This window comes from Manis pentadactyla, chromosome 2 (assembly GCF_030020395.1).
Source record: "Manis pentadactyla isolate mManPen7 chromosome 2, mManPen7.hap1, whole genome shotgun sequence".
NCBI classification, from domain to species: domain Eukaryota; kingdom Metazoa; phylum Chordata; class Mammalia; order Pholidota; family Manidae; genus Manis; species Manis pentadactyla.
Genome location: NC_080020.1, coordinates 200,136,968 through 200,151,407, shown reverse-complemented (window position 1 = coordinate 200,151,407; position 14,440 = coordinate 200,136,968). Strand labels below are relative to the sequence as shown.

Here is a 14,440-nt window from a genome sequence, read left to right as displayed (position 1 = left end):
GAAATGTTCTCATGCTTAGACTATATTACTCATGGTAGAGAAATGAGTGTTTGCTGTGATATGTTATGTGATATCCTAGTTTGTCTACTGACACTGGGGTCTTAAATCTTAAAAAAAGGCCTCCGATGAAGCAGAGGAAAGTGGATCACAGGGAAAATTGGTGGAAGCTCTCAGGCAAATGAGAATTAATCATAGGGGAAACTACCGACACCTTCTGGAGGAGATGCTGACTAGTTACAGGCTAGCTAAAGTAGAGGGAGAAGAAAACCCTGCTGGCCCAGCTGCTACAGCTACCTCTTCGCACAGTGATGCTGGAAACCCAGTGACAATGCAGGAAAGCCATACTGAATCAAACAGTGATCTTGCTGAATTAGACAGCTGTAATGAAGATGCAGGGACAAAGATGAGTGGTGAAAAAATATGACTTTGTGGTAATATTTTTGTGATCTTTAATTTGATGGTTTTTATTTAGAAAGTATAATGTATGCATTTATATAACCATTTTGTTATTTGAATCTTGGTAAACTAGTTTTATTATATTCATATAGCCTTGTTTTTTAAGAAGGCCTTTGCATACACCTTTATCAGATAGTTTAAAATTGACTATTTATAGCACTTTGAATTTAATAAAATTATATGTCATTTCATACTGTATGCTAGAAATGAAGCTACCAGTGATTAAAGTCAGTCGTTAAAGTCATGCTAGATAGGATTAGAGATTACTGATTTAGCAAGATTACATTATATTGTGGAAAAACTTGTTAATATAGAATTATACTATTTCACATTATTTTACATATTAGTACACTCATAGTTTTGTAATAAATTTGTGTTTTCTTTAGTAATTTTATTTCTTCAAAGAATGGCAGATGCTGGCCTGTACTTTTTTTTTCCAAGGATGATAATTGGTGTGTTCTCTGACCTGTTTATGTTTTACATCTCTGTAGTTTTGTTTTTTAGAAATTCTGAGATATTGGATGTGTGGTTATTTTTCCTTTCTTTGTATTCTTTATGAAACATAATTTTTGAAAAACCTATGTAATATTCTTGCAGTTTTGGTTTGTGTATTCTGTATAGCCTAACTACATACATCAAAAAGTATGTCAACCAAGTGTTTAGAATGAAGTGTTTTAAGTCCAAATAAAGCATGTTATGTGGAATAATCTATGCATGTTGTACTTATTTTTAAATTAATTATTTTAACAACCAGGATTGGTATATTAAATACCCATTAGAAGTTCATTTGCATTTATATAAAATTGAGAAAACTTTTGGCTTGGCTTTTTTCATTAGCTAAAAAGAAAGAATCTTGTGAAGTCTTGCTTAGATCTATTCTGTTTCTTACCCTCTTTTTTGGTACAAAATGTTAATCTTCGGACAGTATGGACACACATAGACATGTCAAACACTGCCATGATGAACATTTCAAAGATTGCAAGACTGTCAATTTTGCTGTGACTATTCATCACATACTAATAAAGGCGAGAATTACAGGATATTTTAACTAATGGCAGATGTGTTTTGTTTTTGTTAAAATGGAATTTTAAAGAACAAATGATTATAGTCACATAGGAAAATATTTTTTAAAGCAATTTTTTTGTGAATATAGAACATTAACTTTTCTTCATGTTTATGTTTATCATGTGTCTGAAGTTGCTTAGGGTACCCTAAGTTGAAACTTTGGAATCTTCGGATGTAGCTGATGTTTTTATCTATTTTTCCAATGCCAGAGTATTTTAAGTGGTTTGAGAAAGAGGAAGGCATTTGGTGGAGAGGGGAGAAAAAACCCAACCACTTATATCTATCTTTATTAGATAGATCATGTGTATACATATAATATACAATACACACACCTCTCTGTAAAAGTACCTTTTCAAACAAAGAAAGGAAGGTAATTTGGTCATTTAATTTTGTTTTCTTTTGAAATTCAGTCCAACCTGGAAGTGGTGTAGGTAAATAATAATAATATTCTTCCTTTTCTCTTCCTGTAGGGTGCTGGAGATCTAGAAGACCCATGGTAGCCTTATAAACCTTCTAAAATGCTTTTGATTCTGAAAATTGGGGGAAAAAACTTTTAATCACAATTTTCTTCAAGGGAAAAATATTCTTGTGGATTCCCAACGTTTTGTGATATGAGCAGAAAATCATTAGCATTTCCCATCATTTGTTCATATTTGTGTTTTCTGATAATTGCCACTTGTAGCATTGCCTGTACTACAGTATTTTTTGCCACCCTCAGGCATACTGGTTACATCTGTATTGAACTTTTGGCCCTGGGAACCAACGGAGTTATTTCACCACAAATAACAAATGTGCCTGAGGTGCATGGGAATATAGTTAGCTGTACTCCGAAGATACATTATGTTTTTGTTTTTTTGGGTTTTTTTGTTTTTTTTTAGACAAGACACACAACATATAAGCATGTAAGAGTAAAAAGACTTGTATGAGATGTTTCTTTTTCAATTCATCAAATTGAAAGCCTTCTGCAGCTCTGTGGCTTGAAATTTCATTTGAGCAATTTACTATAAGATTTATATTTATTATTAATTGTTATTTAATTATTTTCCAATTTTACCTGTATTGCCAACTGGGTTCTCCAATAGTGTCCAAATTGTAATGTTGCCTGCTTCAAGATAAAGTGTATTTGGCAATAATATTACAAACCCTTAACAGATTTTATGCATGTATCTGCTACATCCTTCAGCTCTCACTAGAAAATCTTTTGAAACCAAATAGATTAATTTATGGCTATTTATAATTTGCTTTGACATCTCACTACTGCAAAATTTTTTAAATGAAGATACTTGCCTTTATAATGTAAATTGTGATTTTTGTTTTACATGTGGGTTTCTATAGTTTTACTTTTTCAGCTTTTAAAATACAAGTTTTGTGTAATTTGATATAATTTTTTAATTGTTTACGTTATTTTAAAAGCTCAGAATATCACATTGAAATGACTATAAATACATTTAAAATTATCTATTTTAGATCTAAGGGAATATTACAGAGATATTTTCATGGGTTCAGTAACCTTTCATTTTATAACATTGGGCACGGTACAGAGTGGCTGTCGCATAAGGTACTTGAAGATTATTAGTTTAATTCTATTTTTACAATAACCTTGAATTCTTTTGAGTTTTGCATGTATCCAATTAATGCTGAACATGAAGAGTTAAATATTTATCTAAAAGGGGGTAGAAGCAATGAATGTATCCATTTGTACATGATTTACATGTTGTGGATGCTTTGTAAACATTTTCCTGTATGTTTAAACTGTGTTTCAGCAGGATGTAATTGCCCTTGTGTGTAGTTAGAATGAGTCATCATCTGGTCCTGTGTGAAATGGAATTCATGGTATTTTCTGTAACATTTTCCTGAAGCTGTTTCTGGAGAGCCACACATTTGAATACAGACAGCTTTCCTGATCATTTGATTCCTTGTGCACCTGGTTTTTGATCTAAAAGGAATTACTGCCACAGTATATTTTATTTATTCTTTAGATTTTAGCCTTGTAAGTTAAAAAGTGCTTTACATGATGATGTTACAAGCTGTTTGTCCCCTTACCGGGTTTGGGGGGTTGTGAAAAGATAGGGAATGAAGAATGCAAAATGGTTTATTGTTCAAACTGTCCACTCTGATCCAACCCTGTACTGATAGTACCTTTCCAGTATGATATTGTGATGTTTCATACAATGCAGTGAACATAACCAACTTGTTACCTAAATAAAGAATTGATAAAAACAGTGTGACATATTACTATTTGGTATGATTTTTAAAAATAAGAATCCACTTTTAAATGTTATTTTTAAACATTCAAAAGTTAGAATATTTATTGTGAAGTTTTTCATCAAAACCACATAGGGGGATTTTATACAAGGAGACATTAAACTCTATGGTACAGTACTAATTAATTAGCCCCTTCTCTACTCTAAAAACATTTTTACGCCACTTAAAAAAATCTTTTTGGGGGAGTTCAGTGGCTCTTGAAATACAAATAATGTGGAACTTATCAAAAGAAAACCTATATTCAATGTTTACTAATCTAAAATACCTAATCCAGCTGTTCTCAGATATTTTAATCTCAGGACCCACTTATATTCTTGAAAATCGAAGATCGCAAAGAACCTTTTGCTCTTGTGGGTTGTATCTGCTTCTGCATTCAGCCTGTTGCAATGTGGCGCTTTGTTTGAAGTAAATGAAGAAATCTGGGCTCACACAAATTAATTTGGAAAAGAATATTTTAATAGTGTCACATAACTGTGGATTCCTCTTTGATAAATTACCAAAACTTGAGAACTTTTGTTTCTTTAAGATTAGTTGCAGTGTGAAATCTGAAACTTGATCAGCTTTTTACTGTTACATTAAAATCCATTTGATCTATCTTGCAGTTTGAATGGATCTTCTACTTTTGCAAGATTTCATAACATATCATGCTTTGAACATTGGGAAGTACTGGTTCATGGAATTCCTCAGTTCTTTAGAATATTGATAAATTATTATGCAGTGTTTACATTTTTTGTGTCAATATAACAGAAAAAATCTTTTAAGTATTGCAAAGCTGTCAAGCTCACAGTGATGGATACAGATTTTTCAAAATTCTGATTTTCATTTGAAAGGTTAAATGTTATCATTGGCAAATATTGTCAGTTTTTTTTTTTAAGTGACAGGCTTATTGATTTTAGAGTAAATGTCTGCCGAACAACCATACTCTGTCGGTCACTCTTTGAAGTAAAAGTGGTGTTATGTGAAAAGTGGCTAGTCCAGCTCACATCTTGATAGTATGAGATAGCCCTCACACATGCTGTAGAACCAGTACTCTCCATTGCATTGTGCAGGATAGTAAAAAGGTGTGTGCTCAAGGATAGAGATGGAACAAAATTATTTTTTACTGCTTAGTCAAGGACATTGTAAACTGAAACTGACTTTTTCCTCTGTTCATTGTGATTGTGGAGATACAAAGCAACTAATAAGTTTTGTGCTGTCTGGGTTTTGCTAAAGTGCCTGCAGTTTTACCTGCCATTTCTTCTGTAAACCAGTGCAAAGTCAGTATGTTGAGAAAGAATAAGTATTGTAAAGGAAACAGTTTTGATTTCACGGTCTTCCTTGAAAGGTTCTCTGGGACTCCCAGACTTTCAGAATTGCCATCCTGACAGCTTCCTAGTGTGGTTATTTGTTCCAAAGATTACACTGTAATAGTAAATGAATCTTAAGAAATGCAGATCGGACAGAGGGAAGCGCAGGGGTGTCATGGTGGCTATGTGGTCCCTGTTATACTGAAACTTAGAAAGCAAAGTAAATAAGATGGAATCTTTAATACTGTACTTTTTTCTCCCAGAAAAGTCCTATGATAGGTTTAAACTTGGGAAACTCAAGATTAAAGTTGAATTAAACAATAGAGTTTGATTATCATATGGCATATATTCAGATCATTTTAATCTTTTCAGATACCTTCAGTTATAGATTTGTGTTATTTCTTGGAAGGGGCTCACTTCTGTATTGAATTTTTAAATCCGTATCTTAAATAAAATCATTTTTACCATGACAGAGATGTTACATCAGGTTGGCCAGATAAACAGAACTTTTTTTTTTTAATGACAATTAAGTAGATCAGAGCTTTATGCTAAAGTGTTTTTTGTTTTTGTTTTTCTGTTAGTTTTTTTCAATGTTTTGAATATTCCACAGGGTTGGGGAAAGTTACATGGCATTATTTAAAAGAAAAAGCACCCATGTATCTATCACAACTTGCCCAATTATGAGGCTTGGTAATTATCATACTTAAGATACTTTATTACCTGAGTTTTTGGTTTTTAAATGTGTTCTGATAGTCAAAAGTGACTGCGACTCTAATCTCCTTAAGTCAGCTTATTTTTTGAGATGTGTCAATTCAGTTCAGCTGTGACATCTTTTCATAGTTGCTGTCAGGCTCTTCTCCAGCCACCTAACTAGACACTTAGTCCTCCTAATAAACTAACAAAATTTAAAACTTAAGGTGAAGGTTTATATATATATATATATATGTAACATTAGCATATCTAAAAGCTTAGTTTATTTGGGCTCCTTTATTTAAATATCTCAATTTGCATTTCTGATTACATGAGGGAAACAACATATATATATATATATATATATGTTTTGGCCATTGAGTTTCCTCTGAATTGAATGCTTGTATCCTCTGCCCATTTTTCTTTCTGGTTTGTCTTTTTCTTCTTTATTTGTAGGTTTTTGTATAGTCTGGATGCCAGTCCTTTGTTGAATGTGTTACGAAACAGTATATTTTTGTGTATGGAGTCTTGTTATTTTATCAGTCTTTTAGTTTATGGTTTTTGCTGTTTTTGTGTAATAAATCACCATCTGAGGTTCATATATTCTCTGTAGAACAGTAGTTTTAAAGTCTTTATCCCACCTCCCCAACCATATATGTTTAGGTTTTTAATCTGTATTAAACTTACTATCTTAGGTAGTGCAAAGTATGGAATCTTAATTTTTTCCCATGTAGCTAGCTAATTGTGCCAACACCATGCTGGCCCTGTCAAATACCAATTTCCTAAATATGTGTCACCCATTTCTAGTTTCTAAATTCTGTTCTATAGTCTTTTGGTCTAACCTTATGCAAATATCACACCATTTTAGTTTCTGTAGCCTCGTAAGTGATGATATCTGGCATGCATGCATTGTCTTGATCTCCAATAAACTTAGTTCCTTTTAATAAAAATACAATTAATAATCCACATTATGTAATACATAACAGCCTGAATCCACTTGGAGATGTAATACTGAAAATTGTGTATCCTACCTATAAAGATTATGTGTTCCTGTTGCACATTTACATTTTAAACTAGTGTGGTGTATCACATTGTCACTCTGATCCCATAGGGCTGGACCAATAATGATGCCCAGTCATGCTCCTGTGGAGCCTGAGCCAAAGGAAAAACTCAGTAATAATGATTCTGTTCTTATTTAAAAGTTAAGTGTTTTGTTCGTGATTTCTGCATTAGTTTTGGTTCTTTTAAATGTTGCGTCAAAATACTTGAATGTGGAATTCTTTTGGCCCCAAGGCAAATGTCTTACTTGCACCCTCTAGTCCAGTTGATAAGTATTCCAGTAGCAGCTAGTTGCTATTGATTTTGCTTCCTTAGGCAGTAGGCTATCTTTTAACATGTGGAAAATGTACTACTGAGAAATAGCAAGTTCCAAAAGGATGGCATTTATGTAAATCTCCAAAATTTATTCTACGATGTTTTGCATATTTTAATGTCTTTTAAATTGAGAAGCATTTTAGTTCAGTGGCGTCTAGAGTTGCCACTGGCTAGGCAGCATCGTGGCATGGTTCTACCAACTTGGTCATAGCCATTCATAGTTCACCTCCATAATTGTGTTTGGTACACTGTTGGAACTACATATGTTAAGTTTAAGGTTTAAAATATCTTCAAAATGATCACACTGATTTAACAGAAGCAAAGTTACTGTGTAAGCAAAGCATAGCTTAATATTTTTAAAAAGATTTTAGTCTTAAAAACCCATTAAAGTAAGTATAAAACAATCCTGTTATGAAAGCATTGTTTCATAGTTTATTGGCAGCATTTTTTCTTAACTGTACATAAAAGAATGGTACATAAAATAGAGGGATCTTAAAGTTGATGGAATATATACATGATATGCAAAACATGCATGGGAATAACAACATTAATTTAGGATAGTGGTTTCTTTTGGAGACACTTGAGAGGTGTGAGATCCCACCCCATCCAAAAAAAGATAAAATGTTAACATCTGTTAAATTTGGGGAGTAGGTAAGGGTATCTTACATTCTTTTCCGTAATTTTCTGTATGTTTGTATTTTTCATAAAATTTTGAATTAATAAAATACTAAGTAATGAATTCAGTGGTCCTAAGTTGCATTCCAGGAAGAGGGTACCAGTTTATGATCCCAACAGTGTACAAAAAAAAAATTCCCATGTCTTATTTCTCACTATTGTTGCGCACTGTCAATTTGGTGGGTAAAATACAGAAATTTATGGTATATTCTTGATTCTCAGTTACTGATACTAGTGATTACTTGTCTCATATTTTGTTAATTATATATATGTCTCTTACTAAGACACATATGTTGTTTTTTTATGAATAGATCATTTTTTTCTTATGTATTGAGAGCTCTTTATATATTTAAGAAGTCAAACATTTTGTTACACATCATATTTTATTAATTATTGTTTGCTTTTTAAGTAACAGTGTTGAGGGATGGGACTAAGAACAAAGCAATACTGAATAGAAATAACAATACTGAAATGACCTAATATCGGAAAAACTACAAGCTCAATAGCATAGATTTTTTTCCTCCCAATGTTGTATCTTGCTACTCTGTTTCTGTGCTTTTTCTTACACAATAACTTTTTGTTTCTATGCCAGCTTTTCCTATAGGCAGAATAAAGGATTTCTACTCACTATGACTAGTGAGGCATTACAGAGAGCTAAGGTGCCAGGATCTGAATAGCTCTTCATGGTCAAAAACATTCCTTTACCCTCCAAATACTGTTTAAGTCAAATATATTGGAGTTTATTTTTTGTTTTACTTTTCTCAAAAATATATTGAATGAAAACTTATATACAGCAAATCACAAAGGTCTTTGGTGGTCAGTTATATGAGTTTTGAGAATTGTCCCTTTACATTAAAAAGTTTTAGAATTTTATCATTTTCTTTAACAGTTTGAACCTTCAGTTGTATACATAGACAATCTTTTCACATTCTGAGTAAGTAAATATTTACATATATTTTCTTTTAATGACTAGTACAAATGTAACTTACTTTGGGTATTACTGAAGGGTGAAAATCTGATGTAATATTTTCCATTAACCTTACAACCAGCTAATACATAAACAAGTCTTATTTATTTGGAAATTCTCTGTTACTTTTTATTCTTGTATATACTTGAATTTTTATGGCCATTCTATTTCATTGCTTTGTGTTTTATGTGTATCAGTATGTCATCTTAATTATCCATTTTATTACATTTTATTTGGGAGGGAAAGAGTTCACTTACTAGTCTACTTTAACAAAAATGGAATGTTCATTTTCCCAGATGAACTTTTGAGTAGTTTTTCCAAAACTTCCCTGCCAAATAAAAATCGTGTTAATGTTGTATGTGTAGTTTAATTTGGGGGTAATTGATATTTTCAGCAGAGATGAGTTACATTTAAGGAAAATGCTGTATCTTTCTATATTTATTCAAGTGCCTTTTAATGTCCCCAGTAAAGTTTTGTAGTTTTCTCTGTATGTTTTAAACATTTCTTAAGTTAATTCCTTGTTATTTTATGTTACTGCTGTTATGAATGAACTGCCTTTTCCCCAATACATTTTTAATTCATACGTTCTTAGTAGACAACTAAAATCACTTACTAAAAAATCATTTCAGTTTCTATCATTTCCACCAGATGGCAGTCTTGGGCACATCCATGTGTAAATTCGCTGAGCGCTCTGGTGACAAGAAGGACCTTCCAAGCCCCTAAAAGTACAAGGACAAAATGTTTTTCTTTAATAAACCTGAAAGAAAAATGAACCCAATGTTATATCATAGTATTTATGCTGCTATTAGACCTTTAATTGTATAGCCATTAGTGGAGGCAGAAAACTCATTCTGCCCTTCAAAATCATATTTTTCTCTGTCTGTGTAATTTGATTTTATTCCAGGGACTCTCCTGGTTAAAGGCAGGCTTTTATCTGTCATTATTTTTCCCTTCTAAAATCAACATTTAAGTCAAAAGTTACTGGATTTCACTGTATAAGAATGTCTTTTGTGACTGGTTTTTATGATGCCTAGATCTCTTTTGAAATGAGGTACAGTGTTTATATTAAGTGAAGTAGGCTTGTAACTGGTTCTACATGTGTACAAATCTTAACCCCCTTAAGTTAGACACTATGAAGCTCAATTTAGATGATTTAAAATACCTATGTTTAGGAATACGGAAGGTTGTGAATTTCTTTTGTCAGTCAAAAAATCAGCGCAAGTATTTTCTCATAGACACTTTTTTCCAGTGGCCAAAAAATAGTACTTTTGGATGATACATTGCCTAGGTAAGCTCTCCTCTTACAGTTTTTGTTACAGTTCAGTTTGTTAACTTACTTTTATATAATCAGGAAATAGTAAATGAATAATTGTACAGTTACTTACTGTACATTCCCTTTCTGAGAGATTGTATTTCCACTCTGAGATTGAAAGTTGCAAGAAATAATGGTAAGAATAAAGGAACACATTTGGTCATTGAGCACAAAGGTATGCCAAGGTTAATTCTTGCTTTTCCAAAGAAAATTGATACCAGTATTCTAGAAAGTAATATAGCACAATTTTTGACAGATAGTAGATAATTTAGGGAAAACCATGGAAAAGTTTCTTGTTTTGAAGTCTGGATAATTTTATGATGTAGTTATATGAAATAGCAAATTTCTTCTGGTGTTTGCATGGATTTATTCATTTTGAGTTTTGAGTAAGCTCTGAGAATGGATGTTGAAGTGGTCTTTGGAGAATGTCAGCTATGTAGTGGCTATGCCTAGAATTTGTAGTGCACTAAAACCTATTTTTAAGACAAAATTGGAAATTTGTTATATGTTCATGCCACACATTTCCAGAGATGGATAACCTAATATATAAATAAAACTATTGAGTTAAATGCATCTGGAAGGTTGGCTGTTTAAAGTTATCTTTGAGAAGGAAGGAATTCCTTTCTAATAATCCATGTTCATATTGTACTTATATATTATAATACAGATATATATACACACACACATATATATATATATAGAGAGAGAGAGAGAAAGATAAATAAAAGTCAGTAAAACTGGAATAAAAAAGCACAAATGTTTCTCCCTTTGAGAAATAAAGAGTGGCCAGTAAAGAACTCTGAATGATTTGTTGTTTTACATCTTCAGAAGTTTTGACACAGTAGTTCTAAAGAATTGTCATTTCAAAGATAGGATAAATTAAAGATCCACTAGCTGGATGGATTTTTAAATATATATTTATGGAATTCAAAAGTTTGAAAAAACCTGAATACCAGATGGTCCTATAGTAATCCCTGTTCCGACTCCCTGGGGACCAGAATCTATGTCTGTATTTGGGCCGCCCTGCTGGTCCTAGTTGGTTCTCTGTGTTTCTACTTCATTTGTCTTGTTAACTCTTGGGGCCAAAAATTTTACCACAGCTATTATAATGACTCCCAACCTCTTGTCTGTCCCCAGTTATTTCACTCATATATTGTGACTTCAGTTGTCTTAACCATCCAAGACGCTTTTCTCCCAATTCTCTGGTTTCTATATTTTTCTTAATGGATACAATCTAGAGCTGAACATTTGGAGGTAGCAAAACTGTATGTCCTTTGTTCTAATTGATACTTTTGATCTAGTTAACACCTTGATATTGGACTAGCTTTTCCGACACCCACATGAAAACTGTTTTAAGTCCTTTGAGATTAATTATTGCTGCTGCTACTAAATGTTATTTCCCCATCCTGCACTTGCGCAGTTGGTGTTTTTTTTAACCTACTTTACAAGACCTTCGTTTATTCTTACCAAGTTTTTTTATGTTACAGTCATTAACCTTGAGGTGTTTTTAGATTCGTCTAAGATAAGTTTGCTATTTTTTCTTTCCGATTCACTCCAAAGTTTGATATGTAAAACTCATATACTGAACGAAAAGTCTGAGGATAATGGCCCTGTTGTATACCTCAGAAACTTTTCTTCAACAAACTGACCCATGTCTTAACACCTCTTAGGTCAGTAGTTGAGTGATCTGCTGATCAGTCCTTATCTCTCCAAGATTATTTATAAGGATATCATGCGATCTTACATACCTGCTGAAGTTCTGCATTGCTCAAATGTTAGTTGAATAACTGCCCCCAAAAGTTCATGAAGTTGAACATGCTGACAGGTTTGACTATGACATTGAACATCATTCATAATGAAAGATGTTCTTTTTGCTAAAGACTTTCAAAACATAATCATCATAATAAGTATCTATGTTAGAGCCTGTCCTGGGATCAGTATCAAGTTGTCGCCATCTTTTACTTCTTCCAAAATCTGGAATGATATTTACCCTTTCTGATGTGTTTGGTACCCCACTCTATACTTTTGTATAACTTACAGTAGGGTACTCAGGAATATTCTTAGATTTTTCAGTATCATTTTCTTGTTTTCCATCAGCATAAAATAGGAAATAAAGTTCTTAATTGGTCCTCTCACTCAGTTACACTCAGCATTATTTGGAGTTCTCACTTTGACCCCTTAGCTACAATGAAATTCTTAGGGTTTATTTTTGCTTACAATATTCCTTGCATCATTTGCGCATTTTTGAAATTCTAAACTTGTTACATTTCTTCTGTGCAGACAAGTGGTTTCTACCTGGTTTTGTTTTATTCAGGCACATCTCCTTTTTTATCCTACATGTATGTAAATAAAAAGTATTTTTTTAAATAATCCTGATACACTTAAAAAAATATATCAAAGCCACAATTTGGCTGACAGCCTGAGGCCAAGTGCAGCATGTAAGACGACTGAGCAGAACAGTGCCATGTCCAAAGGGTGCTATTCACATCACAGGCAGTGGGGACTTGTCTATCACAACTTTCCAGCAAGTGGCAGGAAAGTGTTCTTACTAATAAAATTAGTATAGTTATATTGTAACAATCTGACAGGTGGAAGTAAAGTGACTCAAGAAAGGAATTTTTTTTCGGGAGTTTTAAAAGTTTACCAAAGGTGCCAAATGGGCTAGTGGCAGCCCTGGAGTCTTGCATTTGCTCAGAAAGGAGGTAATATAGCTCCTTTTTTTTTACCTTTTTTCCCTATCTGTACTATATCTTTAAAAAAAAATTAGGAAAAGGTGGTACAGGAGGAGTGTGGCAGAGGAAATGAGCCATATGGAGGCAGTCATAAAGGACCGGCTTTGTTTTTCTAGCATTGAGTTCAGACTTCTTGGAAGGGCCTCTCTGTGACACACTCTGGGTAATCTTTTTCTCGATTCCTCAATTACCAAGGCTTCAAAAATAGCAAGCAGGAAATAAATAGTAGAAAGGAAGAGAACGCCTGAGATGTAGACAGCTTTGTAAATTTCTGCAGATGTATGCATTGTATATAGTATATATATAGTTAGTATATTTGTGCACATTTCTGTATATTTCAATAAAAAATATTTTTGAAAAGACCTTGGCTGATGCAGTAAATTGCATATATGTTTACATTCATATGAGGATTTTTTTTTTCTGTAATAGAACACAAGAAAAAAGTTTAAAAATGTAGGTATGCTTTGAACAGAATAGAGAGCCCAGATATGAGACCACACATATGTGGTCAATTAATAAATGGTAAAGGAGCCATGAATATGCAATGGGGAAAAGACAGCCTTTTCAACAACTGGTGTTGGGAAAACTGGACAGCTACACGTAAGGGAATGAAACTAGATTACTATATAACTCTACACAATAGTAAAATGGATCAAATACCTGAATGTAAGACATGAAACCATAAAACTCTTAGAAGAAGATAGAGGCAAAAATCCTTGAACATAGCATGAACGATTTTTTTCCTGGACACTTCTCCTTTGACAAGGGAAACAAAATCAAAAGTGAACAACTTGGCCTACGTCAAAGGATGCCACCAGCAGAGCAAAAAGTGACCTACAGTATGGGAGAATATATTCATAAGTGATTTATCCAGTAATAGTTAACATTACTAAAAAACCCAAATAACCTGATCAAAAAATGGGTGGAGGATCTAAACAGACATTTCTTCAAAGAAGAAAAACAGATGGCCAACAGGCACATTGAAAGATGTTCCACATTGCTAATTATCATGGAAATGCAAATCAAAACCACAATGAGGTATCACCTCACACCAGTTAGAATGGCCAGTATCCAAAGGAAAGAAATAGTAAGTGCTGGCAAGGATGTGGAGAAATGGGAATCCTTCTACACTGTTGGTAAGAATGTAAATTGGCAGCCACTGTGGAAAGCAGTATGGAGTGCCTCAAAAAACTAAAAATAGACATACCATTCAATCCAGTAATTCTACTTTTAGGAATTTACCTAAAGAAAAGAAAACTGCTGGTTTGGAAAGATGTGTGGATTTTTATCCCACTTTATAATAGCTGAGATATGGAAGCAACCAAAGTGTCCATCAATAGATGAATGGGTAAAGAAGATGTGATACATATACACAATGGATTATTATTCAGCCATTTAAAAAAAATCCTGCTATTTTCAACATGGATGGATCTAGAAGGTATTATGCTAAGTGAAATAAGCCAAGCTGAGAAAGACAAATACCGTATGATTTCACATATTTGTGGAATATAAACCCAAAATGAAGTGAACAAGGTATCAGTAGACTCGTATAGACACTGAGAATTGACTTGTTACCATGGGAAGGGGTTGGGTAAGGTGGGAGGGTAGCATGAGGGGG

General features: G+C 33.1%; 1 protein-coding gene across 3 annotated transcripts in view; it reads left to right on the top strand.

Moving 5' to 3' along the window:
* PPM1B (protein phosphatase, Mg2+/Mn2+ dependent 1B) overlaps positions 1-10,757 on the top strand; it is a 79,660-nt gene extending 68,903 nt beyond the window's left edge. Inside the window, exon 6 of one of the 3 annotated variants that reach the window (XM_036925623.2) lies at positions 9,427-10,757. In XM_036925623.2, the coding sequence (XP_036781518.1) occupies positions 9,427-9,501 (75 nt within the window). In that variant the 3' untranslated portion in view covers positions 9,502-10,757. Of the gene's footprint in view, positions 1-118; positions 1,168-1,991; positions 3,757-9,426 lie in introns of those variants that run through there. The other 2 variants (XM_036925624.2, XM_036925621.2) reach the window with 2 other exon arrangements.
* The last annotated feature ends 3,683 nt before the right edge of the window (positions 10,758-14,440 follow it).